The sequence below is a fragment of the Sapajus apella genome, unplaced genomic scaffold, assembly GCF_009761245.1.
Source record: "Sapajus apella isolate SASKATOON/1434 unplaced genomic scaffold, GSC_monkey_1.0 scaffold95, whole genome shotgun sequence".
Classification (NCBI taxonomy): Eukaryota; Metazoa; Chordata; class Mammalia; order Primates; family Cebidae; genus Sapajus; species Sapajus apella.
This window is the reverse complement of record NW_022437035.1, coordinates 6700724-6728125: the sequence shown is the minus strand read 5'-3', so window position 1 is coordinate 6728125 and position 27402 is coordinate 6700724. Positions and strand designations below refer to the sequence as shown.

The 27402-nt window shown below is 56.5% G+C and overlaps 3 protein-coding genes across 16 annotated transcripts in view; 2 read left to right on the top strand and 1 right to left on the bottom strand.

Annotated features, from left to right (window-relative positions):
- The first annotated feature begins 501 nt into the window (after positions 1 to 501).
- RNF215 (ring finger protein 215) lies at positions 502 to 8679 on the top strand. 4 transcript variants are annotated; one of them, XM_032256879.1, is made up of 9 exons: positions 502 to 877; positions 1138 to 1281; positions 1759 to 1830; positions 1911 to 1996; positions 3409 to 3565; positions 7121 to 7240; positions 7317 to 7460; positions 7707 to 7809; positions 7896 to 8679. In XM_032256879.1, exons 1-9 carry the CDS (start codon positions 593 to 595, stop codon positions 7916 to 7918), a joined length of 1134 nt encoding a protein of 377 aa, XP_032112770.1. In that variant the 5' UTR covers positions 502 to 592; the 3' UTR covers positions 7919 to 8679. The 4 variants fall into 4 exon arrangements, 3 of the variants coding, with proteins under 3 accessions (XP_032112770.1, XP_032112768.1, XP_032112771.1); XR_004262297.1 differs by having other exon boundaries at positions 508 to 877; positions 7317 to 7473; positions 7896 to 7991; XM_032256877.1 differs by having other exon boundaries at positions 508 to 877; positions 7707 to 8679.
- CCDC157 (coiled-coil domain containing 157) lies at positions 8642 to 26113 on the bottom strand. 10 transcript variants are annotated; one of them, XM_032256868.1, is made up of 11 exons: positions 26000 to 26113; positions 20303 to 20561; positions 17142 to 17313; positions 15819 to 16443; positions 15047 to 15124; positions 14503 to 14693; positions 13136 to 13309; positions 12818 to 12986; positions 11577 to 11782; positions 10879 to 10967; positions 8642 to 10793 (listed from the first exon to the last, which is right to left on the bottom strand). In XM_032256868.1, the coding sequence occupies exons 2-11, from the start codon at positions 20548 to 20550 to the stop codon at positions 10361 to 10363; spliced, it is 2385 nt and encodes a 794-aa protein (XP_032112759.1). In that variant the 5' UTR covers positions 20551 to 20561; positions 26000 to 26113; the 3' UTR covers positions 8642 to 10360. The 10 variants fall into 10 exon arrangements, with proteins under 10 accessions (XP_032112759.1, XP_032112758.1, XP_032112763.1 ...); XM_032256867.1 differs by lacking the exon at positions 26000 to 26113 and adding an exon at positions 25792 to 25920; XM_032256872.1 differs by lacking the exons at positions 20303 to 20561; positions 26000 to 26113 and adding an exon at positions 25792 to 25919.
- SF3A1 (splicing factor 3a subunit 1) overlaps positions 25980 to 27402 on the top strand; it is a 24577-nt gene continuing 23154 nt past the window's right edge. For both annotated transcript variants that reach the window (XM_032256866.1, XM_032256865.1), the window contains exon 1: positions 25980 to 26192. In XM_032256866.1, the coding sequence (XP_032112757.1) occupies positions 26130 to 26192 (63 nt within the window). In that variant the 5' untranslated portion in view covers positions 25980 to 26129. The remainder of the gene's footprint in view (positions 26193 to 27402) is intronic.

The following is a 27402-nucleotide window of genomic DNA, read 5'->3' as shown; positions in this document are numbered from 1 at the left end:
TCTCCCCTGCCCTTCCATCTCCCCCGTCGGCTTCCCTTGCCAGTCTCTGGTTCTCTACCTCCTGCTGTTTAGTGCGGTTGAGACAGGGAGCACCAGGGAAGACGTGACTTGGCCCTGGCCACCCCGTGGGTCCGTGGGGCTGCCGCAGAACAAGGGTCTGTCACCAGGCCCCCTAGACATCCCTTGCTCCTGCCCTTGTCGGACTCTGATCGTGTCTCTGCTCCCCCAGGTCACCCTTTCCAACTATCTCCCTGTCTCCCAGCTGACGCGTCCGCGGCCCGAGCGCCCCGCTGGCTCCAAGCACCTTCCTGTCTGACTTCGCGCTTATCCGCTGCAACCCCGGTTCTGCCCCTCTCCAGCTCCCTCGGCCAACGGCGCCTGAGTTCTCCGCGGCCACAAGGGGGCGCGCGCGGCCCAGTCGGCGCGGGAGCCGCAGAGCGCCCACCCCGTTCCTCCCGGCGCCCCGCCCCGTCCGGCCGCGGCCCCGCCCCTCCCGGCGCCCCGCCCCGTCCGGCCGCGGCCTCGCTCCCTCCGATCCCCCCGCGCCCGGGACCCTCGGCCCCCCTGTTGCGCCAGCCCGCCTGGTCCGGCCATGGGTCCCGCCGCTCGCCCCGCGCTGAGATCGCCGCCGCCGCCTCCGCCGCCGCCCCCGTCGCCGCTGCTGCTGCTGCTGCCCCTGCTGCCGCTGTGGCTGGGCCTGGCGGGGCCAGGGGCCGCGGCGGACGGCAGCGAGCCCGCGGCCGGGGCGGGGCGGGGCGGAGCCCGCGCCGTGCGGGTGGACGTGAGGCTGCCGCGCCAGGACGCTCTGGTCCTGGAGGGCGTCAGGATCGGCCCCGAAGCCGACACGGCGCCCCTGCTGGGCGGTCGCCTGCTGCTGGTGAGCGCTGCTGAGCCATCTGGCCGCATCACTAAACCCCTCTCCCGACCCGCCCTATAGACCCCGCACCCAGAACCGACCTTCATCCTCCACCGAGCGCTGGCAGTCCAGCGCCCCTCCCCAGGCTGCCCAGCCCCCAGCATTCAGGTTTCCCAGAGCCAGATGCGCTCCGAACTCTGGCCTTGCATCCAGTGTGACGACCCCGGCTCCCTCCTCCCCCACACCCGACCTCTCTCTGCTCATGGCCCCTTGCCACGCAGATGGACATCGTGGATGCCGAGCAGGAGGCGCCGGTGGAAGGCTGGATTGCAGTGGCATACGTGGGCAAGGAGCAGGCGGCCCAGTTCCACCAGGAGAATAAGGGCAGTGGCCCGCAGGCCTATCCCAAGGCCCTGGTCCAGCAGGTGCAGGGGAGGTCTATGGGGGAGAGGGGCTGGAGGAAAGGATTCCAAGGCATCCGCTAGAGCCAGGCCCTCTTTAGGTAGGCCCTTAACGAGCTTGCAGAGAAGCCCTGGGCGTGCATGGGTCAGGTCACCCCAGTTTGAAGAATGGAGTCAGTATGGCCTCGAAGCAGGAAGGTGAGGAGAGGCCAGAGAGAGGTTGGGAAGCTTGACCAGCTCTGAGAGTATGGGGTGGGGGAGTTGCTGCTGGCGGCCACTGTGGGGACTCGGGGACTGCCCTGCTAGGACTGGGAAGGAACCCCGCATCTTGACGGGAGGTAGGAAGAAGCAGTTTCCGCCTTTGACCTCAAGGAGCTATGGCTAGTCTCCAGAGTTTTGCTCACTGCAGGGCGGGAGGCCAAGAGCAGCTGGGGCTGCAGGTGGTGAGACAGGTGTGCAGGCAGAGTATATGCTAGCTTCTCGCCTTCTGTCCCTCTGCAGATGCGGCGGGCCCTCTTCCTGGGGGCCTCTGCCCTGCTTCTCCTCATCCTGAACCACAACGTGGTCCGAGAGGTAAATCAGACCAGGCCGTGAGGGTAAGCAAGCTGGGGAAAGGGGGACCCAGGCCTGCTGACCTCCCTGTCTCCCCGCAGCTGGACATATCCCAGCTTCTGCTCAGGCCAGTGATCGTCCTCCATTATTCCTCCAATGTCACCAAGCTGCTGGATGCACTGCTGCAGTGAGTTGGCATTTAGATTTCAGAGGCCTGGGCCTGGGCACAGAGCGCCCCCTGGCTCTCCCACGGGCTGGGCAGGGCTTGGGACTAGGGTCTTACCTGTTAGATTTTTGTTTGTTTTCTTTTTGAGACAGAGTCTCGCTCTGTCCCCAGGCTGGAGTGCAATGGCACAATCTCAGCTCACTGCAACCTCTGCCTCCCTGGTTCATGAAATTCTCCTGCCTCAGCCTCCTGAGTAGCTGGGATTACAGGTGTACACCACTATGCCCGACTATTTTGTTTGTTTGTTTAGTAGAGATGGGGTTTCACTATGTTGGCTAGACTGGTCTCAAACTCCTGACCTCCTCGTGATCTGCCCGCCTCAGACTCCCAGAGTGCTGGGATTACAGGTGTGAGGCACTGCGCCCAGCCATTTTTGGGTTTTTTTTTGAGACAGAGTTTCGCTTTTGTTGCCAGAGCTGGAGTGCAATGGCACAGTCTTGGCTCACTGGAACCTCTGCCTCCCAGGTTCAAGTGATTCTCCTGCCTCAGCCTCCCAAGTAGCTGAGGTCACAGGCACCCACCACCACACCCAGCTAATTTTTTGCATTTTTAGTAGAAAGACGTGGTTTCACCATTTTGGCAAGGCTGCTCTCGAACTCCTGACCTCAGGTGATCCACCTGCCTTGGCCTTCCAAAGTGCTGGGATTACAGGTGTGAGCCCCCGTTGCCACTGCTGCTGTTGCTGCCCCTGCTGCCACTGTGGCTGGGCCTGGCAGGGCTCGGCCCACCTGTTAGCTTTAAGACTGCCCTCTGTGCTGGTAATGGTGGCTCATCCCTGCAGCACTTTGGTAAGCTGAGGCCGGAGTATCGCTCAAGTCCAGGAGTTTGAGACCAGCCTGGGCAACATGGCAAAACTCCGTCTCTACAAAAAATACAAAAATTAGCTGGGCATGGTGGCACATGCCTGTAGTCCCAGCTTATCAGCAGGCTGACGTGGGAGGATCACTGAAGCCCGGGAGGCAGAGGCTGCAGTGAGCTGTGATTGTGCCACTGCACTCCAGCCTGGGTAACAAAGGGAGACTCTGTCTCAAATTTAAAAAAAAAAAAAAAAAAAAGACTGTCCACTCCAGGCTGAAAAATGGGTGAGGGGATGGGAAGAAGGTTCCAGAGCCTGGAGCTTGAAGCAAGGAGGTGGCTCTGTGGGCAGAGGGGACTGGCCCCAGCAAGGAGGAAGGTGGGCTCCCTGGGCTTGCAGGCTTCCTGGCCTTGCTGGTGTGAAAGCTGGAAAAACCAATAGAGGGCAGAGGGCTGGAGCAAAGTGGAAGGCCTACGGGGGTGACATTCTTAGGTATCCTTTTCCTGCAGAGCTGGGGTGGGTGGATCTGGGCCTTCCAAGAGTCCTTCCATCTGGCCCTGGTGACTTTCTCTCCCAGGAGGACCCAGGCCACGGCTGAAATTACCAGCGGAGAGTCCCTGTCTGCCAATATTGAGTGGAAGCTGACCTTGTGGACCACCTGTGGCCTCTCCAAGGATGGCTATGGAGGATGGCAGGACTTGGTCTGCTTGGGAGGCAGTCGTGCACAGGAGCAGGTGGGTGCTAGCAGATTACAAGGGGCCTGGGGAGAGGAAGCTCATGGGGCCGCATACATCGCCTTGTCTTGCAAATCCTATGGCTTCTCCCCGCCTTGGTGGCAGGGACAGCCTCTCCCAGCCCACAGGAATGCCGTGAGTGTTCAGAGACATGGTGAGGTGAGCGCTTAGTGGGGCGCCTGGGCCAGGTCACGTGCAGTGCATGTTAGCTGCTGTCCTGGTGTTCTCCTGCAGCATTGGGAAGCCTTATTCCACTGCCTGTAGAATAAAGTTCAGGCCCCTTCACTTGGCTTTCACAGCTCTGCATTACTCACTCGCTCTGTTTTTCTAGCCCTGTTTCCTATGCTCTGGCTACCCTGTGCCAGTGACCACACATACCCTGGCCTTCTGCCACTGGGCCTTGTCTATGCCTAGCTGTAGACATGGACAACCTTTCTCTCCGTGTCCACATGTCCTAGTCTAGCTAGAACCTTCACAGCTCACCCTGCCACCCTTCTTTGGAAAGCCTCCCTCGCACCCCAGCTTGAAGTCCCCTCTCTCCCTCTTCTGTATCACAGCAAGGCGTGGTCAGGCCTTTCCTGGGCTTCTCAGGACAGCCTATCCTGCATGTGATGGGGCACATCACTGTCCCAACAGCCAGGACGGTGTTTTATCGTCTCTGGATTTCCAACACTTGGCGTCAGGCCATTCGGGGGTATTCGGTCCACAAGCATTTCTTGAGTCCCACAGTCACGTCTCGGTCTCCTGGTGTGCAGCCTCCAGCAGGCGTTTGGCCAATGTGGACCGTGCAGGGCAGCTTCAAGATGGGCGATCTTGGGGTCAAATCCTGGTTCAGAAACCTTAGCTGACTGATCTCAGGCTGGGAGTTTCTCCGCTGTGGCCTCGTGTCCCTTTGCGAACAGGGACGGTACACTGCGTATCCCCGTCATGGGTGGCCCACACAGGCCTCTGGACAGAGCAGGCATCAGCGAGAGGCCTGAGGTGGGGCTGTGCACAGTCTGCAGGTTGCTCTGGCTGCTCCAGAGAGCAGAGCTGAGCAGCTTGGCCAGGCTACAGGCCAGGGTCAAGGTGGTCCCAACCCAAGTATTGGGTGGTCAAAGCAGCTGAGGTGTCTGAAGGGTGGTTGGGGTAGGCATCTCAGTGGCTGGCCTGATGGGCATCAGGCTCTCAGTCCTGACCCCAGGGCCCAGTCACCATCCCTCTAGCCTCTGAGATTCCAGAGCAGTAGCACCCATGTATCAGGAAGGTCTGATGAACAGCAGTGGCACCATCCTGGCTCACGGCAGCCTCGACCTCCTGGGTTCAAGGGACCCTCCCACCTCAGCCCCCTAAGTAGCTGGGACTACAAGCACATGCCATGATGTCTTGCTAATTTTTATATTTTTTGTAGAGATGGGGTTCCACTTTGTTGCCCAGACTGGTCTCGAACTCCTGAGCTTGGGCAATTCTCCCACCGTGGCCTCCCAAAGTGCTGGGATAACAGGCATGAGCCACCATGCCTGGCTAATGAACAGTCCTTACTGCTCTGATGCCAAACCCCATCCTGCCTTCCATCTTCACCTGGAGCTCAAGCTGTGTTCTCCAGGATGCACTGAACCTGGCGCACATAGGGCTCCCCAGCATGCACTGAGCCTGGGCAGGCTGGGTCTCCGCATGAGCCTGGACAGGTTGGGTCTCTGGCCTGCACCAGAGCTTCAGGCTAGCCGTACCTTCAGCCCACCCAGCTGGCTGCTCTGAGGCTTACGCTGTCATGGCCACTCAGTTCTGGCATGGGGCTCAGGGGAGCGTCACTTTGTCTCCTGATGGCCAGGGCTGTGTTTTATCATCCCTGGATTTCTAACCTTTGGCATCAAGGGTTTTCTGTCCACAAGTATTTCGAGTCACTTCTCTGCCAGGCAGTGATGCCCCAGTCTTCTGGTACAGCCCCCAGCAGGTGTTGGCCAACGTGGGCTGCTCCAGCCCTGGGCTCATGGGCGCCTAATCTGGAGGGCAGATAGGCCAGAGACATGCTGTCACTCTGCTGGGGTGAGCAGAGTTGGTGGTGGGCCCAGGACCCTCTAAGGCATAATAAAGGCACTCAGCCTAGGGCTTGGGGACAACTTCCTAGAACAGGTGGCACTCCCAGCTGCAGCTGGAGGAAAGAAGGGGCAGGATGGAAAGGCAAGCTGGGGCTCACAGATGCTTCCCAGTGAGGGCCCCCAGAACACCTCCACTCTGGACAGAGGAACGGCTCGTGGCGTGAGCAGCACTCAGGCTTGTCTAGAGCAGTGGCCTCTTCACATCAGGCCGTCTCTCAGCCCCTCTTCCCCACATGGCAGTAGATGAACTTCGGCATTGGTCAGGAAGAGAGAGCTTTGAAGTGAACGAGTGTATTAGTCACACACATACGCAGACCCTGTGCAGAGGCGCACCTCGGAGGGTCGTGCCGTGTTTTGCTTACTCCGCAGCACCATCTCCTGATCCAGCTGTTGAGTATTCTAAGCCCAGCAGCCACACCACATCTTGAGTTGAGTCAAGGTCATTGTGGTTCCCTGAGTCACTGTGAGGCTGCCCAGGGCCCCCAGGTTTTAAAGTGTCCTCTCAGTCATGCTTCTTTTCCAAATTCACTCATTCCACAAAGCCGGCGGGAGGCACTGGGTGAGAGTGGTGAGCACATCAGCTGCGGCTGCCTCCCACTGATGGGAGCGCACAGACCAAGGGCAGTTGCAAGGGAACGCTGGGTAGAGCAGGTGTGGGGAGGGCTGGGCAGCGGTAGGTTGGGCGGGGGTATTTGCCCAGCCATAGAGATCAGGGAGCTTCTAGAGCAAGTAGAGGCAGTAGCCGAGGAAAGGGGCGAGGTGGAAAAGGATTTTCAAGACAGGAACAGTGTGGAAAGGCACAGACACAGGAGGGAGCCGGCAGCACAGAACGCTGAGAGGAGGCAGATGACACTCCAGGGAAGGAGCTCAGGCAGGGGAGCTGCGGGGCCTGGGGTGCAGGGGAGAGCCCTCTGGCTGTGGGTGGTAAATGGTGGCAAGGAGGGTGTGAGAGACCCCCCCAGGAGAACAAAGCAACAGGCCTTGGGGGCTGGCTCCCTCCCGTACTGGGGGGGTGTGAATACTCAGCCTGGATGGGTGAGTGGGTGATGGCAGGGCCTGAGAAAGCCGACCAGGAGGAAGTGCAGGAGGATGCAGGTGGGAGAGTGAGTGGGTCCCAGGCTGGGTGCTGGTTTGCTGGGTGCTGGGTTGGGGAGTCTCTGAGGCTACCAGATAGAGGCTTCTGTGAGTGTAAAACATCAGGTTTGTTGCCCAGGACAGCCCTGGGCTGGGAATGGACGTGGCTGTCCTTGGAGCTGGATGGGGAGACGTGTAGGGCAGAGCGAGAGCAGCAGCAGCGGACCCTGAGGAGCACACGGGGAGGAATGGAGCCTTCAGAAGAGGAAGCCAGGGACTGCAGGGACACAGTGGTCTTCAGCACCCTTCACCTGCCTGCTCCCTGGTGCTCCTGGGGGTGGATGTTCCTGAGGGAAGCATGTGGGGGCGGCCCCATGTCCCTGATGACTGCTTCCCTCCGCAGAAGCCCCTGCAGCAGCTGTGGAATGCCATCCTGCTGGTGGCCATGCTCCTGTGCACAGGCCTCGTGGTCCAGGCCCAGCGGCAGGCATCGCGGCAGAGCCAGCGGGAGCTCGGAGGCCAGGTGGGAGCCAGCCCCAGGGAGCCCCAGTGCCATGAGCCCCTGGGCCTGTGAGACCGTGCCTGTTCTCTACCCACAGGTGGACCTGTTCAAGCGCCGCGTGGTGCGGAGACTGGCATCCCTCAAGACACGGCGCTGCCGGCTGAGCAGGGCAGCACAGGGCCTCCCAGAGCTGGGTGCTGAGACCTGTGCTGTGTGCCTGGACTACTTCTGCAACAAGCAGGCTAGTGCCCCGGGTAGAGACCAGCAGCCATCAGCTCACCTGTGATGCCTCCCACCTTATTCCCGAGACCCTGGAACTACCCCTAACAGTCCCTTCTTCCAGCCGCCAGGGCTATAGAGCAGAATTTGGGGGTGTGGGGAAGCCATGAGGTTTCAGTTCCCCAGCTGAGGCGAGGGGCATGGGACCAGGCACCCCATGTGGAGTCCTGCTTCGATGGCCTGAGCCCTTCCTCCCCAACCTCTGTAGTGGCTCCGAGTGCTGCCCTGTAAGCACGAGTTTCACCGAGACTGTGTGGACCCCTGGCTGATGCTGCAGCAGACCTGCCCATTGTGCAAATTCAACGTCCTGGGTAAGCACCAGGGGTGGGGGCCCTCGGCCTACTCCACCTGCTCCTCACCTGATGCCTCCCTCCCTTGTTCTTCCCCTCCCCTGCAGGGAACCGCTACTCCGACGATTAACTGCCCTGCTGGACGCTGCACATGGGGACGGACCCTTCCTGCCTGCACCTCGGTCCTCAGCCTGGGTTCCCAGGACAGGACAGGATGGGACAGCAGGACGGACGGGATAGCAGGCCCAGTGGGTGGAAGGATGAGGGCCCCACCATGTCCACACTGGGAAGGAGAGCCCCACAGCTTCAGACTGAGGATCTAGGGCCGGGACCCGTCAGTCAAGGAAGAGGTCACTTTGGGACCTTCTCTGTAATCCTGGGACGAGAGTCTGCCCTCCTCACAGGCAGCTCCCAGGTTAATAGGAAAAGAGAATATGGGGCCAGTGCGGCTGTCCCCAGGGTTCGGGGAGCTCCCTGTGGCCTCTCAGGGAATCCCTGGGGGCTGAGACTGCAGTGGCCAGGCTGCGTGCTTATTTATTGGAGGGTGGGTTGAGGGAAGAGCTGTCTGGCCTTGGGATACCCTGGCCTGACCATTTTCTGGGATATGTCTTTGTCAAGGCTGTCTGCCTGTTGCCCTTGGTCCTTGGGTGCCGGGAGCCACGGGTCCTGCTGCCTGTCCAGCCTGGCTCCCTTCCTGGGCCTAGCTAGGACCAGAGGCCTTAGAAACCATCCTGTCCTGGACTCCTTGGCTGCAGCTTTGTGCTGCTGACCGGGACACTCAACTCACAGGATCAATGTGGTGCATCAATAAGGGGCATCCATTTTTTTTTTAAAAGAGTTGGGGTAGGGAAGGTTTAATAGTAAAATAAACATGGCTATATTTTAACATAAGATGTAAAATGTGTACGGGTGTTTTAAGATTTAAAAAGTCACCTTAGGTTCTACTGCCTGTGGTAAATGGAATTCTAAGATGGCCCCCAAGATTCCCACTGCCAACCCACCATGAACATGCCCTGTATTAATCTAATCTCTGGAACTGTGACTAAGGGATTTTATGCTCATGGTTGGGTTATGTGGTACGGCAAATTGACCTGAAGAAAGGGAAAGTACTGAGTGGGCCTTGGCCTAACCACATGAGCCCATTAAAAGTTGTTTTCTCCTGGTACAAGAGGAGGAAGTCAGGGATTTAAAGCATGTGGGGGATTCGGTGCCTAAGAAATTCTTTGTTGCTGACTCGAAGATGGAGGGAGCCCCATGGCAAGGAAAGTGGGCAGCCTCTAGGTGGTGAGGCAGGAGCTGGCCTACAGCAGCCAGTAAGGAGATGGGGACCTCAGTCCCATGGCCACAAGGATCGGAATTCTGCCACCAAGTGGAATGAGCTTGAAAGTGGATTCTTCCCCAGAGCCAGCAGAAAGGAACACAGCCTGGTAGATGCCTCGATTTCAACCTTCTGGGACCCTTAGCAGAAAACCCGGCCACACGGAACCTAGACTTCTAACCTCCAGAACTGGGAGCTAATGAATACACGGGTATGAAATTGGTGGCGGCCTGAGAGAGTTGCTCAGCTGTGAGGTCGTTCCCCTGGACTTGGCCACAGGCCTCCTGGCTCAGGGTGCTGAGGGCTGGTGCTCCCCTGTGAGGGGGGTGCCTGGGCCCCTCAGAAGCAGGAAATTAGGCTGACCATGGACCCTCTTGACCCTCCTCTGTGAACTGAGGTGCTCTGACGGCCTCTTCACCAAGGAAAAATGCTTCAGGCACCTGGGAGCGTGCACACTGAGAAGGCCTCAGCAAGTTTTTGGAGACCGTCCTTCACAGGCAAGTGGCTCAGGGCAGACTGGTGGCTTCATGAGGAAAACGGGAGCCCCAGATGCTCGGCTGCATGGCATCCTGGGCTGGGGAGGGGGGCAAGGGACAGGCACGGGACAGCCAGGGCTGGGAGGATGTCCTCTGCTTGAGGGAGGCCTTGCCCTGCCTTCAGTGGCCTCCTGGACTCTGACCTCCAGAAGTTGGAGAAACCTTCATGATGGGCACCATTTCCTAAAGGAGAGGAGTTCCTCAGTGAAAGGAGGCTTACCTCGTGGGTCCTTAATGTAACCAGTGCAGGTCCAGAGCCAGGGTGGGAGGCTGAAGGCATCGCTCCCCTCTGCCTGCCTCAGAAGTCCTCAATGGCCCTTCCTCTGTCCACCTTCACCTGACACCCATCTGAGTCTGTGCAAGACACTGAGCCCAGGTTCACCCCTGGGCCCTTGCTCTGGGGATAGAAAGACGGCCCTTCACCTGGGCCAGGTCCTAGGAGCTTTCTCTGCCCTGGGTGTACTCTCCTATCCCACAGTCTCTGTCAGGAGGGAAGCAGGAAGGCCCCTTTTACTGAGGGCCAATAGGGCTAGGACTCTGCTGGCTGATGACCTACATGGCTGGGGACTCAGTGGCCCCTGCCCAGGACAGGGAAGGAAGGACTCTTTCCCCAGCTCAGCCGTACTGTGAGGCCAAGATTGCTGTGGGCGATTGGCTGGGCCTTTATTACAGTGGGAGCTGCCAGCCACCTGCCATCTAGCCCCAGCCCTACCACAGGCTACATGGGCCGCTCCTGGGGCTGGTGTGCAGAGCCGGCCTGGCCCCAGCCAGGTGACAGTCTCCTCTTCAGCCTGACCAAGGCCCTGATGGGGCTCTGGGTAGAGGTGGCCGAGTGGGTCACATCCTCCAGCAAGGACTTGCTGGGCTGGCTGCAGGGCTGCTGAGGTGGGGATGCGTGGGGCTGCCGAGGTGGAGAGGTGCGGGGCTGCTGAGGTGGAGAGGTGCGGGGCTGCTGAGGTGGAGAGGTGCGGGGCTGCAGAGGTGGAGAGGTGCGGGGCTGCTGAGGTGGGGATGTGCGGGGCTGCTGAGGTGGAGAGGTGCGGGGCTGCTGAGGTGGGGATGTGCGGGGCTGCTGAGGTGGAGAGGTGCGGGGCTGGCTGGGCAGGGTCCTGTCCATCCTGCTGCCAGGAAGGTGCTGTCTGCCCAGGGGCCTGAAGGAAAACCAGATCCAAGATCCTCTGTGAGTGGGGGGGATGCTCCACCTACCTGCCCTGCCTCTGGTAAAGCCTCACTCACCCTGGGGATGTGCTCTGGGTCTGGACTGGCGGTGTTGCTCCCGGAGTTCCCTTGCTGGAAAGGGACAAGAGCTGGTCCTGTCGGATCAGCTGCAAAAAAAAAAAAAAAAAAAAAAAAAAAGCCGGTCTTAGAAGGGCCCAGGAGTCCCCTCCCCACTGTACAGAGAGGGTGTTGTAATCAGGGATGACGAAGGAAGGCCTGAACGCATACCCACAAGCCCTTCCACCTGGGGCGGGGCCTAGGAAGCCTTCTAGGGCCTATTCTCAGCTGCAAAACCTCAGGCAGACAGCAAGTGTGGGGAGGTTTCTTTCTGGCATGGCTTTTTTTTTTTTTTTTTTTTGTAGAAACAGGGTCTCACTATGTTGTCCAGGCTGGTCTCAAACTCCTGGGCTCAAGTGATCTGCCTGCCTTGGCCTCTCAAATCGTTGGGATTACAGGCATGAGCCGCCACGCCTGGCCTGACAAGGCTTCTTGTTGCACTTAAAGGCATGAAGGGCTATAGAGGATATGGGATTGGAAGGCACTGGATCCTAAACATCCTCACGCCTTCTAGAAATGTGAAAAATGTTTCACAAAAGCACAGCCTAAGGCCTCGTGCAATGAGGTGGGCTCCCATAAGTTCCTGGGGCAGAGTCTGAAGACCTCTGCTGGGTAGGGGCTTCCTCCTGTTCCCCAAGGGCCTGCCCTCTCAGGCCTACCTTGAGGCCACCCTGCTGGGCCACTTCCCGGATTTTGGACAGCATTGATTGGAGCCGCCCGTTCTCCTCCTGTAGGACCCGGATGCGGATGTCGTTGGCCTGCACTTGCCTCTCCATGTGATCTGTGACGTTGCCAGAGTCTATGGGACATGGTATCTGGGACTCCACCCTGCTCGATCTGCCTCCTGTGCCCAGTGGGACAGGACCTTAGGAGGGAGGCATAGCAGCTTGGGTGGGTGGCCTGGCACCTGGCCCAAGGGAGCTATTAGTATACCAGGCCTCCCATCTCACCTTCCTTTTCCTGAAGCCTTGTTCCCACCTCCCTGTCCCCCTACCTGCTGGGAAGATGACTATTATATAAAATTTCAGAGCTGGGTGGGGCCTAGAGCTCTCAAAAGACTTGGCAAATAAGCAGAAGAGTGAATTTCTTCCTAGGCCCCGTTTCAGACAGGCCAGAGACAAAATGAGCTGTCCAAGGTCACAGCCAGCTCAAGGGTGGGAATGGCAGGAATTCGGCAAGGCTGCTCTCTCCCCTGCTTTTGTGATGGATGCTTCCTTCTGGCTCCATGAGCCTGGGAGAATTGCTGCCCCTTCTGGTTCAGTTTCCTGCTTTGTAAAAAGGGGCTATGACCTGCCTCACAGAGTGGGTGAGAAGGGGACAGAAGGGCCTGGATGACGTCTTATGGCAGCTAAATTGCAGCAGATCTTCCTGCCAGCTCTGTGAATGGATTCGCCCCAGCACTTTAGGGGGCTGGAGGGGCTGGGAGAACCCAGGTCACCTGATATCCAATCCTGTGCCAAGATGGGTACCTAGCACTTCTGTGCCATAGGGTCCAGGACAGCAGGCAGCTGGGGGCTGTCAGTGGAACTAGTCCCATGGTGTGGTTTGGGGACCCATTCCAAGGACCAAGAAGGGGGACACAGGCAAGTTGAGCGAGGACTGGCATGTGACGTGGTGAAGAGCATGGGCTGCAGGCACAACCACCTATGTCTGGATTTGGCTGTCGTGACTAGAGGCAGTCACATCACTATTAGACTTTCACGTCCCTGTCTGCACAGAGTGGATAATGCATGAAGTGCTTGCATACTGTGGTGGGTCCACAGGGCTGCACTGCTGGCCGCCTGGCTTTACCACCCTTGCTATAGGCTTGGGAGCTGCAGACCCCAGTGTCCTGCCCACGAGCCCTCAGCTGCCGGTCCTGAGCCCTGGCATGCCCTTGGCACCATCCCCAGTCCCCTACCATGGATCTGGGTCTCGGTGGGCTGGTGCAGGTCTGGGAAGGCCACCAGCAGCCGCTCCCGCTCCCTCAGCTCTACCAGCTCCCGCTCCAGCTCCAGGATGGTCAGCCGCAAGTCTGTAGTCACCTGCTCCAGGCCTTGCTTCTCTCTCTGCAGGCTCTGCAGCAGCTCCTGGGGCAGAAGAGGCTCAGGCCTGGCTCCTGAGTGAGCCACATGGCACTGAGGACCCCTGGGGCACCATCCCTACCCCCAAGACACAAGACAGGCCTGCTGGCACTCAGCTGACCAGAAGCTTCTCTGGCAAAAGGGAAGACACCCACCCTCACCTGCTGGGCCTGGAGCTGGCACTGCCCCTGCTCTCGCTCGCTCTGCAGCTGCTCTTCCACACTGGCCCGCTGGGCCTCGGCCTCATCCAGGCTGCCCCGCAGCTCCTCACGCTCCTGGTCCAGGCTGTCCAGCTGCTTTAGCAGGGCTCGCTGCTTGGCCTGCAGGGACTAAGCAGGAATGGACAAGCAGGGAGGCTGTGAGACCCACAGGGTAGGCCCAGCCACATGGAACTAAGGAGGCTACAGCATCTACTACTCCCATCCCTGCTCCCTCATGTGTGTCTAGGGAATGCTGGTCACACATGTGGAAGGGCAGGGGTGGGGGGAAGCCGGCAGCAGGCAGATGCACATCTGGTCAAGGCCAAGACCCCCAACTTAAAGACCCTGGCCCTTGGAACACAGTTGGCTGGCTCTGGGGGTCTCACCCCCACTTCCTTCCAGTCACACGTAGACCCCACGTGGAGAGGAATTCTGGGAACTAAGTTTTTCTTCTCCTTGGGTCTCCAGTGTCACATCACCCCCCACCACTGAAGCCCACACTTCCTAATGCCCACTGAAGGGAAAGCAGGAAGAACTAGCGCCGGTCTGCTCCGAGCCCTGGCTCCACCTTTCGCTAGCATGTGACCTTGGGCAACTTCCTTAACCTCAGTAAGGCTGCATTTCCTCATTCGTAAAGTAGGGGTGACAAGAGTATCTGCCTCCTGCTGTAGCAAGGAGTAAGCATCAGAGGCTGTGGAGCCAGAAGCCAGTGGCTGGGTCACAGCAGACACCTGATACACGGGGCTGTGACGGTTTGCAGGGCACACAGAGCTTCCCCTGTCCTGGGCCCATGCCTGACCCTGGGGACTCTCAGCTGAACTCCCTGGCTCTTGCTGAGCTTCTGAGGGTAGCCCAGCCAGGGAAGCCCCAGACCTGCCCCCTTCACTGGGCAACAGGTCACCTATTCCCTCAACCATGCTTCTGAGGACTCCCGCAAGGCCCCACTGCCCAGAACACAGCTGTGCCCGGGGCCCTGGCTCACCCTCTGCCTGCCCTATCCTTCCACTGGCTGATAGCTGATGTGGTCATGCCCCCCTGCACCCCTTAGCCATCTGGCAGGAGAGTGTGGCATATCTGCTCATCTTTCCCTGTGGGGCACTCCTCCAGAGTGAGGCCTCATTAGGGAGTACCTGTCCCTAGGTCACTGTTCCCCAGTGCCTGGCTCAGGGCAGACTCTCTGTGAGGGTGAATCAACCCCACACCTGGAGGTATCTCGGGGAGCAGATGCCCAAACAGATGAGCCCCTATTCCCTGCCAGCACAGCCCTGTCTCCCTGCAGCCTATGCTGTGGGTTCCCAGGCTGGTGAGGGCCCTGGCCTCACCTCCTGGTGGCGGACCATGCTGTCGACACGGGCCTTCTCCTTGTCCAGCTCCTTGCTGGCCCAGCAGATCTGCTGGCTGGCGCCCTCCAGCTGCCCCACCAGCAGCTGCACCTGCTCCTCCAGATGCTGCACCTGCCTCTCCGCCGCCGCCCTGCACTCGCCTTCCTCCTGCAGCTGCTGGGCCTTTGCCTCTGCAGCATTGAGCAGGTGTGGGATGGGGTAGGACAGGGGAGTGCTGTAGTACCTCAGACCCCGGACGGGACCCAAGCGGGAGATCACATCTCTGGGCCTCAGAGTCCTCAGCCACAAAATGGGATCTAGACCCTGCCTGAGGTGGGTCTAGAAAACAGAAGGTGCTTTCTGGGTGGGAGGTGGCACCCCAGCTTGGCCACTGCCCAGCAGGGTGGTTGGCCAGGCCCACCCTCCTGTGGCTGGTTCCCTTCATCTTTGCCCTGGATGCTCAGGGGACAGAGACAGACGATGCTCATCCAGCCACACGACTAGCTTGAGATGTGGCATGGGGGCCTAGGACGGGGCTCCTTACCCACAGCCTGCGTGGACTCCTGCTGCTGTTTCAGTTCCCTCTCCAAGGTGGCCATCTTTGTCTTTAGGTCACTTGTTTCTATGGCAGCCAAGAGAGAGGCCCTTCAGAGGGTCCCATGGGCCTGGCCGGTGACCTTCATGCCCAGTGTGCCCTGTGCAATGGAGGCAGCCCATTGCCTGCAGAGGAGCCGCCTGTGGTTGTGGGAGGAGTTCTGGGGAGTTGGTGGAGGGGGCTGGGCCCTCGTCCACCCTGCTTCTCATGGGCTGGCTGCCATGTGTCTGCACCTCTCTGGGCCTTGGTATCATACATGGAGGCAACCGTGAGGCTCAGAAAGGGCAAATCCCTCAGACCTCATATCAGTAGGCACTGGCCAACTTCTAGTGCCAGGAACTGAGTCTCTGATGGCTTTTGCCAAAACCAGAGAGGCTGCTCTGCTTGGCTGGAAGTGCCAGGGGAATAACTCTCTGGAAGTAGCCCTCAATGATTGACAGTGCAAGTGGATACCTACCCCAGCTCCCTCCCCGACTGAGGGACGAGTCTGGGCAAGCATCCTAGCCCGGCTCCTGGTGGCCCCAGCGGGACTGAGCTTGCAGTGTCAACGCCGGATGAACACACGCTTCCTTGCTGCCCTCCCTTCCCTGCCTCTTGCCTGTGCCCCAGCCTGGGTTTCCTCCACACAAACCACTTGCCCTGAAATCCCTGTCTCATGCACCCCTGCAAAGGCTGTGGCAGAGCCCCTGGGCACCAGGCGTCCAGCCTCTGGGGCACAGACCTTCGAGCAGCTGCTGCTTGTCATGCTCCCACTCAGCCAGGCACTGCTCATTCTCCTCCGCCTGTCGCCGCCGTGCCCCCTGTTCCTGTTTCAGCGCCTGCTCCAGCTTGCACACCTGCTTCCTCAGGCCATCCTTCCGCTCCTCAGCCTCTGCCAGCTGGGCCCTGAGGGCCTCCACATGCTTACTGAGGCGCATCAGGTCTTTGCTCTGCTCTGCTGCCCAGCGGCCCACTGTGGCAGCTGGCAGTGGCCTGAGCCCCATGCTGTCCTGCACCAGTTGCTGGAACTGGCCTAAGGACGAGGGTAAGTTCTGGCTCTGACACAGGCTGATGACCACCTTGCCCACCTTCGACAGGCTTCCCTGGACGCTGGCACACGCGTCACAGGGCACCAGGGCCGTCTCAATGGTCTGGGAGTAAACACTCCTGGTGTTCTTGGAGGCCGTGGCTGGACACTGCAGGGAGGGTCTGACGGGGATGCTCTCTGGGTCTTGGCAGGTCTGGGGCAAGCCTGGCATTGGGGAGGAGGGTTTGATGAACTTGGCAGTCAGACATTCAGGGCTCCTGGCTGGCTCGTCCTTGGCAGTGGGCTTGGAGGTAGGGGTCTCCCTTTGGTTTGCCCCTTTCTGTGTTCAGAAAAAGAAAAGGGAAACCAGGTGAGAGAAAATGGAGGGAGGCGACTGGTTCCCTGGGCATGTTCTGTGACAGTGTGACAGCCTTACCTGACACTCAGACCCTCAGATGTTTTCTGACACCAATGTAAATAAGAGAGAACTTTCTCCCTCTTTTTCTCTGACTTAACTTACCACACCCAGGCCTCCTCTCTAAGGCCCATACCCCAAACTCCAGGCTTGATCTGATTGTATGCATGGCGTTGGGAGGGCGATGGTGATGGTCGCAGCTGCTGGTTACTGGGCTCTTGCTTAGTGGATGTGCCTGCTTTCATGTCACCATAGCCACTCTCAGTTTTAGTTTCTTCCCCATCATGGTGACAGTGGCCCTTCCCCAGTGGGTGCCTGTGTGGATTATGGGATAGCCCGTAACAAACGGGGCTCACATGACCTCCGCTGTCTGAACCTCAGATTAAGAAACTGAGGTTCAGAGGACGCAGGATTTTTCCAAAGTCCCACAGGGACATCAGAGCCAGAGAGCAAGGCATGACCACCCAAGGCCTGAATTCTTAACTGCCACACTGTGTGGGCCTTGATTGGGAGGGTGGTGGAGGCCAGTGAAGGCTGCGGTGCACACGGTGGTAGGCTAGGAAGCCAGAGTGGTGGCGAGGTGTGAAGGCCACCACAGTAGGGAGACAGAGGCTGGGACCTACCTGGGGGAGCGCCTGCTGGTGGAGCATGCCCAGCCTCAGCAGGCTGTCCCAGAAGCGCCGCACCGTGAGCCCCACGGACATGCAGGGTCCCGCAGCCCGCGTGGGGGGCATCATCTGCTCTGAGCCAAGGTTCTCCAAGTAGCTCATGCAGCTTTGAAGCAGTAGCAGGAGCCTGTGGGCAGAAATGCCAGATTGCTGGGGCCCTGGCTGGTGCCAATGTACCCTCAGACCATACAACTGCAGCCCTGGCTCTGGGGAACTGGCCCAGACATCAGGGACTTGGAGAGTCTCAGAATACGCTCTGCTGGGCCAGCTTCAAACCTAACCCAGGGGCTGCTTCCTCCAGGAAGTCATCCCTGGCCTTAATCTCTGCTTGGGAGCTTCTGCTGGGTCTCCTGGGTGGCACTTCTGCCTGGCTCTTCTCCACTGGACCAGGGCTCACTGTGAAGCCGAGCCTAGCCTTACCTCAGTTGTACCCTGAGTCCTTGAAAAGTGCTGGGTGAACAGCTGCCCTGCATCCAGTGACCCAGAGCCTCTGACAGATGACAGAGCTGAGACCAGGAGAGGGGAGGAGCTTGCCCACAGCCATAGGTTGATAAGGCAGAGTGCAGTGTGTGCACAGTCTCCTGAGGCTAGTCAAGGGCTTCTGCAGGGTGAGCTGCTTCTGCAACAGTGGGGACCTGCGTCACGACAGCTAGGTCTCTGTCCTAACCTCTAAGTTCAAAATTAGAGTCAGGTGTGAATTATAAGAAAACACAATATTATAATAAAAAGCTAAGTTTGCATTTGCATGGGAACCGAGCTATTTTAAAGAAGTATTGTGTTGACAACACGCACCAGGAAGATAAGTGAAATTAGCTTGTTGCAGGTGCAGCGGACTCTTCCCAAACCCTGTGGGGCCTTGGGTAGAAAGGGCCTGGGGGAGGAGGTGCCAACCGCCTCCAGGCTCTGCCCCTCTTTGACCAATGTGTCCTCCTCTGCAAACATGGACAACAGCACTTGCCATGGTGCCAGGCAACACCAGGGAAGGGAGAAGCACCTGAAAAGAGGACACATCATGACCCTGACAGGGCAATCCGTCTGCCCAGACGGACCGACCCTAGCAGTGGGAGACTGCGGTGCTGCTGTCTGCAGCCTTAGCCGTGATCCCATCCCTGCCATGAACTGAGCAGCTCAGTGCTACACCATGTGGTGGAGGCCAGGGCCCCAGACTCCAGGGTTCACAGGCTGGTCTAGGTCTCACCCAGCAGCCTCTGCCAGGAATTACTTATACACACAGGAGCCCAGAGGAGGCTTTAACTCAGACAGAGGTAGGCAGAGGGGTCAGGCAGGGCAGAGGGCATGTCAGCGACAGCTTCACGGAGAAGGGGGTGGGTAAACCTAGCCATGACAGATGGGCAGGGCATTCCTAGCAGAGGGACAGTGTAATGCATAAAGTCATGGAGGAAAGGAGGTGTGTTCTGTGCTCATCATTCAGCCACTCAGAGGTTACAGATGGTGCTTTTGTACCAAGGGCTCCTCCTGGCCTCAGAGTGGCTTCTCTGTCCCTGAGCAGTTCATCCTGAAACCACTGGAGACTGAAGTCCCTCTCACATTTTCTATCACCTGTCTGGCCTTCAGGGCTTTAAGGTTGGTTTTATGTTGGGTTTGTTTTTTTTTTTTTGAGACAGAGTCTTGCTTTGTTGCCCAGGCTAGAGTGCAGCGGTACAATCTCAGCTCGTTGCAACCTCCAATTCCCAAGTTCAAACAATTCTCCTGCCTCAGCCTCCTGAGTAGCTGGGACTACAGGCGTGCACCACCATGCCCAGCTCATTTTTATATTTTTAGTAGCTTCCCAAGTGGCTGGGACAATAGGCACACAACGGCTGGGCACAGTGGTTCACGCCTGTAATCCCAGCACTCTGGGAGGCCAAGGTAGGTGGATCACCTGAGGTCAGGAGTTCAAGACCAGCCTGGTCAACATGGTGTAACCCTGTCGCTACTAAAAATACAAAAAATTAGCCAGGAGTGGTGGCAGGCACCTGTAATCCCAACTACTGGGGAGGCTGAGGCAGGAAAATCTCTTTAACCCAGGAGGGAGAGGTTGCAGTGAGCCAAGTTCGTGCCACTGCACTCTAGCCTGGGCAACAAGAGTAAAACTCTTGTCTCAAAAAAAAAAAAAAAAAAAAAAAAGGCATGCACCAACACACCCAGCTAATTTTAAAACTATTTTTATAGTGATGGGGTCTCCCTTTGTTGCTCAGGCTAGACTCGAACTCTCAAATGATCCTCCCAATCGGCCTCCCAAAATGCTGGGATTACAGGTGTTAGCCACCATGCCCAACACACCATGTCATTTTTTTTGTTTGTTGTGTTTTTTTGAGACAGAATCTACTCCATTACCCAGGCTGGAGGGCATTGGTGTGATCTCAGCTCACTACAACCTCTGCCTCCCACGTTCAAGTGATTCTCCTGCCTCAGCCTCCTGAGTAGCTGGAATTACAGGCACGCACCACCATGCCCAGCTAATTTTTGTATTATTAGTAGAGACAAGGTTTCACTATGTTGGCCAGGGTGGTCTTGAACTCCTGACCTCAAGTGATCCGGCTGCCTTGGCCTCCCAAAGCACTGAGATTACAGGCGTGAGCCACCGTGCCCAGCCAACCATGTTAACTTTAGAAGTGATGGGGCTGCAGGAGAATCCACGAGGCTCTTCCCAGAGGGTTATGATTTGGAAAAACGCATCCTGTGTCTGGCCTTGTGATATGCAGAGGGAACAGCACAACCCACAGGACAACAGGAAAGAGAGCCTGGGATGGAAACTGTGAGAAGCAACTATGGTGTCCCGGACACAGAAACCCTGAGGAGGCAGCTGGGAGTGGCTGAGAGGCCCAGGTCACAGCTGTGGTGCAACAGAAACCAATGGAGTAGAAATCAACTGCCTGAGGTGGACAGGCTAGGCTAGGCTAGCCTAACACGGCATAGCACAGCACACAACACAAGATACATGATAAAAGTACTTGACCACTTTGAAAGTCCGAAGCCGATGTGGCTCCGACAGGTTCAATGGTAACTGTGTTACCAACATCACCCCCGCCTCTGGAGGGGCTTCTGCAGCTGCCACTGGTTTCAGGGGCAGGTACCAGCATCCTGAGATGACCAGGTTTGGTCAAGGCCCTCACCTGTCGATGACCAGCTCCAGCAGCACAGCATGGGACAGCTGTGTGAACTCAGGGTCACCTGGAACATGGTCATAGTGCTCCAGCAGGGCCACCATGTCAATGTCACAGGCCACGCGATCAGGGAACTTCCAGGAGGGGAAGCGCACGGGCCCAGCGTGGGAGAAGACGTCTACGATGGCACCCTGCAGGTCGGTGAGGTCGTTGCGCAGGCTGTCCATGCAGGCCTGGCTGCCCAGCAGGTGTGACATCCTCACAGCTCCTAGGGCGAGCACAGAGGAGCCCTGCCAGCTAGAGCCGTGTGGCTGCTGCTGGAGGAAACTCCCTGAAACCGTGGGTAGGCTGAAAGTCTACCCCAGACCCTGGGAGAAGTTTGTTTCCCAGCCCCACGTGACACAAGGCCTTTAGAACCTGGTTCTGAGTGGCCTCACCAGCTTCTCAGTCCCCCTACCCCGAGCACATACTGCAGAGTCCATCACTCCACAAGTCCTTCCTGAGGGCTTATATGTGTCAGGTCCCGTGCTAAAGGCTGGGTGGGTTCAGCTATGAACAAGAATATGCCTGCTGTCCTTTCCTCCCAGAGTGAATCCTGGAACAGGGTACACACAACTGAAATAGAGAGTTACAGCTACAGCGTGATGGGGAGTGTTGGGCCACACCAGGCCACTGTCATCTCCTGCCTAGACCACTGCAGCAGTTTCCAGCTGGGTCACAGGCCTACCCTCTCCAATCTTCTGAACACCTTCAGCTCCAGAGACCTGGACCAAACTCTATTGGATCACGTCATGCTGGCCACAATGTCTCAGTACTCCCTTTGGCCTGTGGACGAAAAGCCACCTCTGGACACCTGCCTGCCTCCAGCCTGAGCAGAGGGCATTCTTCGATAGTGCTGGCTTCGACTGAAGAACCTACTGTGTACCACTTCCCTCAATCTCCCTCATTTCTACAGAGGAGGAAACTGAGGCTCTGAAAAGTTAGGGAGCTTGCCCGAGGTCACTCAGGAAGCTGAGATTCTGAGTCCACAATCTCTGCTCTGTCCTCAGGCCATGCTACTTCCAGAGTAGCAGTGTCCAGGAGAAATATAACACAAGCCACACATGGGATTTTAGGTATTTCTACTAGCCACTGATGGGCTACAGGAAATGGTACCCAAAAATATGGCACCTTGGAAATGCAAAAAACTGCAGAAGCAGGAAGGCCACCCTCATCTTCCCCTCATCCTTCCTCCCTAAAGCAGACCACCAGGAAGGTCAGTCTGTAACCTCTCCCTTCCTTCTACCCTGAAGACCCTCATGTGACAGGTATGCTGCCCTATACCCAGATGGGAAGAAATGTCACACAGGGATACCAAGAAGAATCTGAGAAAACAGCCCTTGCTAGATCCATTCCCTCCCTCATTTATTACTGTTAGATCGTATCTTTTCTTTTCTTTTTTTTTTTTTTTTTGAGACAGAGTCTCACACTGTCACCCAGGCTGGAGTGCAGTGGTGCAATCTCTGCCTCCAGGGTTCAAATAATTCTCCTGTTCGGCTCACTATAACCTCTGCCTCCTGGGTTCAAGCAATTTTCTTGTCAGACCATTCCTGTAGTCCCGAGGAGCTGGGACTACAGGGACACACCACCATGCCCAGCTAATTTTTGTATTTTTAGTAGAGACGGGGTTTCACCATATTGGCCAGGCTGGTCTCCAACTCCTGACCTCAGGTGATCCACCCAACTTGGCCTCCCAAAGTGCTAGGATTACAGGCGTGAGCCACCGTGTCTGGCTAGATCATACCTTTTGGTCCACCAATCATAATTCTGAATGACTATCCATGAAAACACAGATCTCCAGGCTGGGCGCGGTGGCTCACGCCTGTAATCCCAGCACTTTGGGAGGGTGAGACAGGAGGATCATGAGGTCAGGAGTTCAAGGCCAGCCTGGCAAACATGGTGAAACCTCGTCTCTACTAAAAATATAAAAATTAGCTGGGCATGGTGGTGCGCGCCTGTAATCCCAGCTACTCGGCAGGCTGAGGCAGGAGAATTACTTGAACCAGGACCCAGGAAGCGGAGGTTGCAGTGAGCCAAGATCGTGCCACTGCACTGCAGCGTGGGGTACAGAGCGAGACTCTGTCTCAAAAAAACAGAAAAACAAAACAAAACAAAAACCCAAAAAACACAGATCTCCTTGTTTCTTTGGGTTTTCATTTCTGAAGGTTTCCATGTCAGGAAAAACTTTTATTAAATACATTCGTATCCTTTTCTCTTGTTAATATGTTTTTAAATTTTATTTCTCTTATTTATTAGAGTCAGGGTCTCACTTTGTTGCTCAGGCTGGAGTGCAGTGGTGCTATCATAGCTCACTGTAACTTCAAACTCCTGGGCTCAAGTGATCCTCCCACCTCAGCCTCCTGAGTAGGTAGGAGTACAGGTGGGTGCCACCACACCTGGCTAATTTTTTTTATTTTTTGTAAAGACAGAGACTTGCTGTGTTGCCCAGGCTGGTCTTGGCCTCCTGGCCTCAAGTGATCCTCCAGCCTTGGCCTCTCAAAGTGCTGGGATTATAGGCGTGAGCCACCTTAATCTGTCTTTTATTAAACCTGTGATGGATGAGGAAAATATATTACTTTTTCTCCTCTACTAACCATTTCAAAGTTCAAAAGCCACGTCGGCTGGTAGCTATTGTACTGGATGGCGCAGAGGGTCAGATGCTGTGTGTGCAATCAGCAAATGAGGACTGAGCATCTGCTCCATGCCAGGAGGCACTGTGTCAAGACCAGGAACACAGCAGGGCAGAGGAAGCCCTGTCCTCCAGGAATTACCAACGATATCTGAGGGTCTCTGCAAGGGGTAAGCTTGTGTGTGCCAGTCTGACCCGTGGGATATCACCCAAGTGATATGTGTCTGCCTCATGACACTCAAAACACACATGCCCACATCCTGCACTCCTGTTGTCTTGCCAACTGCCTCTCATGAGCTATTGCTGCCCAAGAGATTTTGTGTCTCCAAGGAAGGAGGCAGAAACAAAGGGAAAATAACATAGGCAAGTATTCTGGGTTTCCTTCCTGGAATGGGCATGAAGGAAATAAAGCAATCAAGAAGCCCCAACCTGGGAGGAAGTGTATTCAAGTGGCAAAGCACCTGGAATTCATAAGCTTGCTTGTGAAGGCACCAGGAAACGCTGATCTGCTCATCTTCAAATAACTACAGCTGCCATATGAGGCCATCTTGGATATCAACTCCCACTAGATCTTGGTTCAGATAATTAGCAGTAAATTACCTCACCTTGTTTCTTCTGAAAATTGAGGTCACGCAGATATAAGCATGGTTTAAGTACTTACGTGCTGGGTGCGGTGGCTCATGCCAGTTATCCCAGCACTTTGGGAGACCAAAGTGAGTGGATCACCTGAGGTTGGGAGTTCAAGACCAGCCTGACCAACATCGCAAAATCCCGTCTGTACTAAAAATACAAAAGAAAAAATTAGCTGGGCATGGTGGCACATGCCTGTAATCCCAGCTACTAGGAAGGCTGAAGCAAGAGAATTGCTTGAACCAGGGAGGCAGAGGTTGCAGTGAGCCAAGATCGCACCATTGCACTCCAGCCTGGGCAACAAGAGCGAACCTCCGTCTCAAAAAAAAAAAAAGAAGTACTTATGTGCGTGTCACGTGAAGACATAAGCAATCTCTGTAATTCCTGGGTCTTGAGTGGAGGACTCAAGTACTGCACTGTCGCTGTGACCACACAGGTGACAGCAGTAATTGAGCCCGTACGAAGCTACAGCAGCTAACTCTGCCTCTCCTCAGTTTCCTGGGGCTCAAGGTGGACTTTTGACTCCCAGAGAAGAGAGAAGGAGCCTTTCCTACACTTCCGTTCAACATTCAAGCACCTTCTCTCTCTCAGAACTAGTACCCTACCCCTACTGAAAGATTGTCTACTTCCCAGCCAGGGGGACTGCTGAGATTCAAAGTCACCACCATGAAAACACGGAAAACTCTAAAACCAGCTATGTGGCAAATGTCAGTCTCAAACATGACACTGTTAATTGCCTGGATCCCTGGGGACACTGAAGGGACTGAGTGAGGACAAAAGAGTAACTGCACTAGTAGAGTAAGAAGCCTGGCTTGAACTTGCATTCCTACTCTACCAACTTCAAACTTCACTATCCTCATTTGTAAATATATTGCTATAAAGAATAAGTGTACTACGTGAAGTGTATTGGCTCATAGTAAGTGACCAGTACATCCTAGCTATCATTATTCTACATTAATAACAACATTGAGGCCGGGCACAGTGGTTCACACCTGTAATCCCAGCACTTTTCGAGGCCAAGGCGGGTGGACCACAAGGTCAGGAGTTCAAGACCAGCCTGGCCAATATGGTGAAACCCTGTCTCTACTAAAAATACACAAATTAGCTGGGTGTGGTGGTGAGCGCCTGTAATCTCAGCTACCTGGGAGGCTGAGACAGGAGAATCACTTGAACTTGGGAAGTGGAGGTTGCAGTGAGCAGTGATTGTGCCACTGCACTCCAGCCTGGGCAACAGAGCGAGACTCTATCTCAAAAAAAAAAAAAAACAACAACAACAACAGTGACATACAGCTATGGTGTGTGGGGGAAGGAGAAGGCTTGAAAGAGCAACCTTTCCTATCACTCCCTCATTTCACAGGTGAGGAAACTGAAGTCCAGGCACAGGTTCGGAGCCAGGTCCCCACTTTCTGAAGTTGGGGAGGGGAGGAAGGAGAGAGGGGAATCTCAGGAAAGGGTGAGAAGCCGGCAGGGTGCCAGGTAGGCCTCCGGGGAGTGCGGGTAGCTTGCAGGGCCTTACCTGTTAAGAGTGAGGGATGAAGCCTAAAGCAGCAGCCCTGCGGTGGCGGCTCACGCCTGTAATCCCAGCACTTTGGGAGGCCAAGGCGGGCGGATCATTTGAGGTCAGGAGTTCGATACCAGCCTGACCAACATGGTGAAACCCCGTCTCCACTAAAAATACAAAAAAACTAGCTGGGTGTGGTCGGTGCCTGTAGTCCTGGCTACTTGGGAGGCTGAGGCAGAACAATAGCTTGAACTCGGAAGGCAGAGGTTGCAGTGAGCCGAGATTGAGCCAGTGCACTCCAGCCTGGACGACAGAGCCAGACCCCGTCTTAGAAAAAAAGTAAAAGAAAGCAGCCGCCTTGATTTGAGAGGGAGGCCCCAGGGGGGCTGGAGGGCGGGACTACGAAAGGCAGAGGGTGAAAGCAAGAAAAGGCAGACCCATGGGAAATGGGAATTAAGGAGGGAGGATTCGGAAGAGGGGCTTGGAGGATGTGAAATCAAAGAGGAGACTATGGGAGTAGGGAAGTGGGGCTCTGAGGTGGCGAGCCTGAGGGGACCCGGGCTCTCCTAAATAAGGCCAATGGGAGTGAGCTGGGCTCTTGGGAGGCGGGGTCGAAGGGAGTGAGGCGCTGGCCTGTGGAGTAAAAGAGCCGCGAGGTGAGTGCAGCGAGGGTCAGGCGGGTGATGCAGAACATCTCACCTGCCTTCAGCTTCACAGCTTTAGCCTCTGTGTCTGATCGGCTACCGAAATTGTATCCAGCGCGCCTGCGGCACCTGTGATCCCCGGAAAGCCCTAGCCTGGCCCAGGCCGTTGCCTTGGCAACGGCGTCGAAAGCTGCGGTGCCCGCGGGGAGGGATGGGAAGCGCGCCACGGAGAGGGGGAGGTCCCGGAAGTGCGTCAGTCTCACCTTCGCGGTCACAACTCGCTCGGTCGCCGCCATCTTGCGAGCTCGTCGTACTGTCTGAGCGGGGAGGCTGCCTTGAGGCGGCACCCCTCACCGACACCGAGGCGGACTGGCAGCCCTGAGCGTCGCAGTCATGCCGGCCGGACCCGTGCAGGCGGTGCCTCCGCCGCCGCCGGTGGCCACCGAGCCTAAACAGGTACTTCTCCCCCAGCACCTCAGCCTGCAGCCCGAGCGTGGGCCTGGGTGCTCCTCACTCGCGTAGGAATAAGCGGCAGCTATGAACGGCTTGGAGGGACTGCAAGTCCCAGGAGGCTGCGCGTTTTGCGCGCTTCCCACGCTACGGTGTCGTTCTGGTAGTGAAAGGAACCGCCCTGAACAGGGTTCTCCAAAGTGGTCCGCGGATCCGCAGCATCGGCACGAGCGGAGAAAAGCGGAGTCTCCGCCCTAGACCTTTTTTTTTTTTTTTTTTGAGACAGAGTCTCGTTTTGTCGCCAGGCGCCAGGCTGGAGTGCAGTGGCGCGACCTCCGTTCACTGCAACCTCAGCCTCCCAAGTAGCTGGGACTACAGACGCGCGCCACCACGCCCAGCTAATTTTTTATATTTTAGTAGAGACGAGGTTTCACTATGTTGGCCAGAATGGTCTTGATCTCTTGACCTCGTGATCCGCCCGTCTCGGCCTCCTAAAGTGCTGGGATTACAGGCGTGAGCCACCGCGCCCGGCCCCTAGACCTTTTAAATAGGAATCTACGTTTGAACAAAATCCTAAGGTGATTGATTAAAGTGTAAGAGGCAGTGATCATTTGATCCTCTGAGAAGATCCTCTGATCTTCTGTGGCAGTTGGGGCCACTGGCCCCAGCCTTTGCCCACTAATGCCTAATTTCTCAGCCTGCGTGGTATCTTTGGATGTTAATTCTCAGAATCTGTTTCGGTGTCTCCCCCAAGCCAGACACTATAGTAGGCCCCCACGTTTACCAGAATGAATGGGGCACAATCCTGTCTAGGGAGCTCACAGGCTAAAGGAAGGCAGACATGTGAGAATGCTCACCAAATGTTTATTGTCCCCCTGATGACCATCAATGATACAGTGACAGCCCGCCCATAATAAAGCTCTCCAATGTCAAATGTGCATAAACTATTGTAGTATGGTGTGATATGCTCTGTGATAGAAGTTTCAGGTACAAATCTAATCAGCATTGCTTGCTGGGGTAGAAGGGATATTAAGGTAGGGGAAGCTCACAGGAGTGAGAGATAAATTCCTTCTTTTAGAAAAAGGAATAGGTGGCCGGGCGCGGTGGCTCACGCCTGTAATCCCAGCACTTTGGGAGGCTGAGGCGGGTGGATCACGAGGTCAAGAGATCGAGACCATCCTGGTCAACATGGTGAAACCCCGTCTCTACTAAAAAT

Coding starts and splice junctions, on each gene's coding strand:
- RNF215 (XM_032256877.1), top strand. CDS start 593: ATGGGTCCCGCCGCTCGCCCCGCGCTGAGATCGCCGCCGCCGCCTCCG. Junction 1,831..1,910: donor ACCACAACGTGGTCCGAGAG/GTAAATCAGACC, acceptor GTCTCCCCGCAG/CTGGACATATCCCAGCTTCT. Junction 3,566..7,120: donor GCAGTCGTGCACAGGAGCAG/GTGGGTGCTAGC, acceptor TTCCCTCCGCAG/AAGCCCCTGCAGCAGCTGTG.
- CCDC157 (XM_032256868.1), bottom strand. CDS start 20,550: ATGTCACACCTGCTGGGCAGCCAGGCCTGCATGGACAGCCTGCGCAAC. Junction 14,694..15,046: donor GGAGTCCACGCAGGCTGTGG/GTAAGGAGCCCC, acceptor TCAATGCTGCAG/AGGCAAAGGCCCAGCAGCTG. Junction 12,987..13,135: donor TCCAGGCCCAGCAGGTGAGG/GTGGGTGTCTTC, acceptor CTTCTGCCCCAG/GAGCTGCTGCAGAGCCTGCA.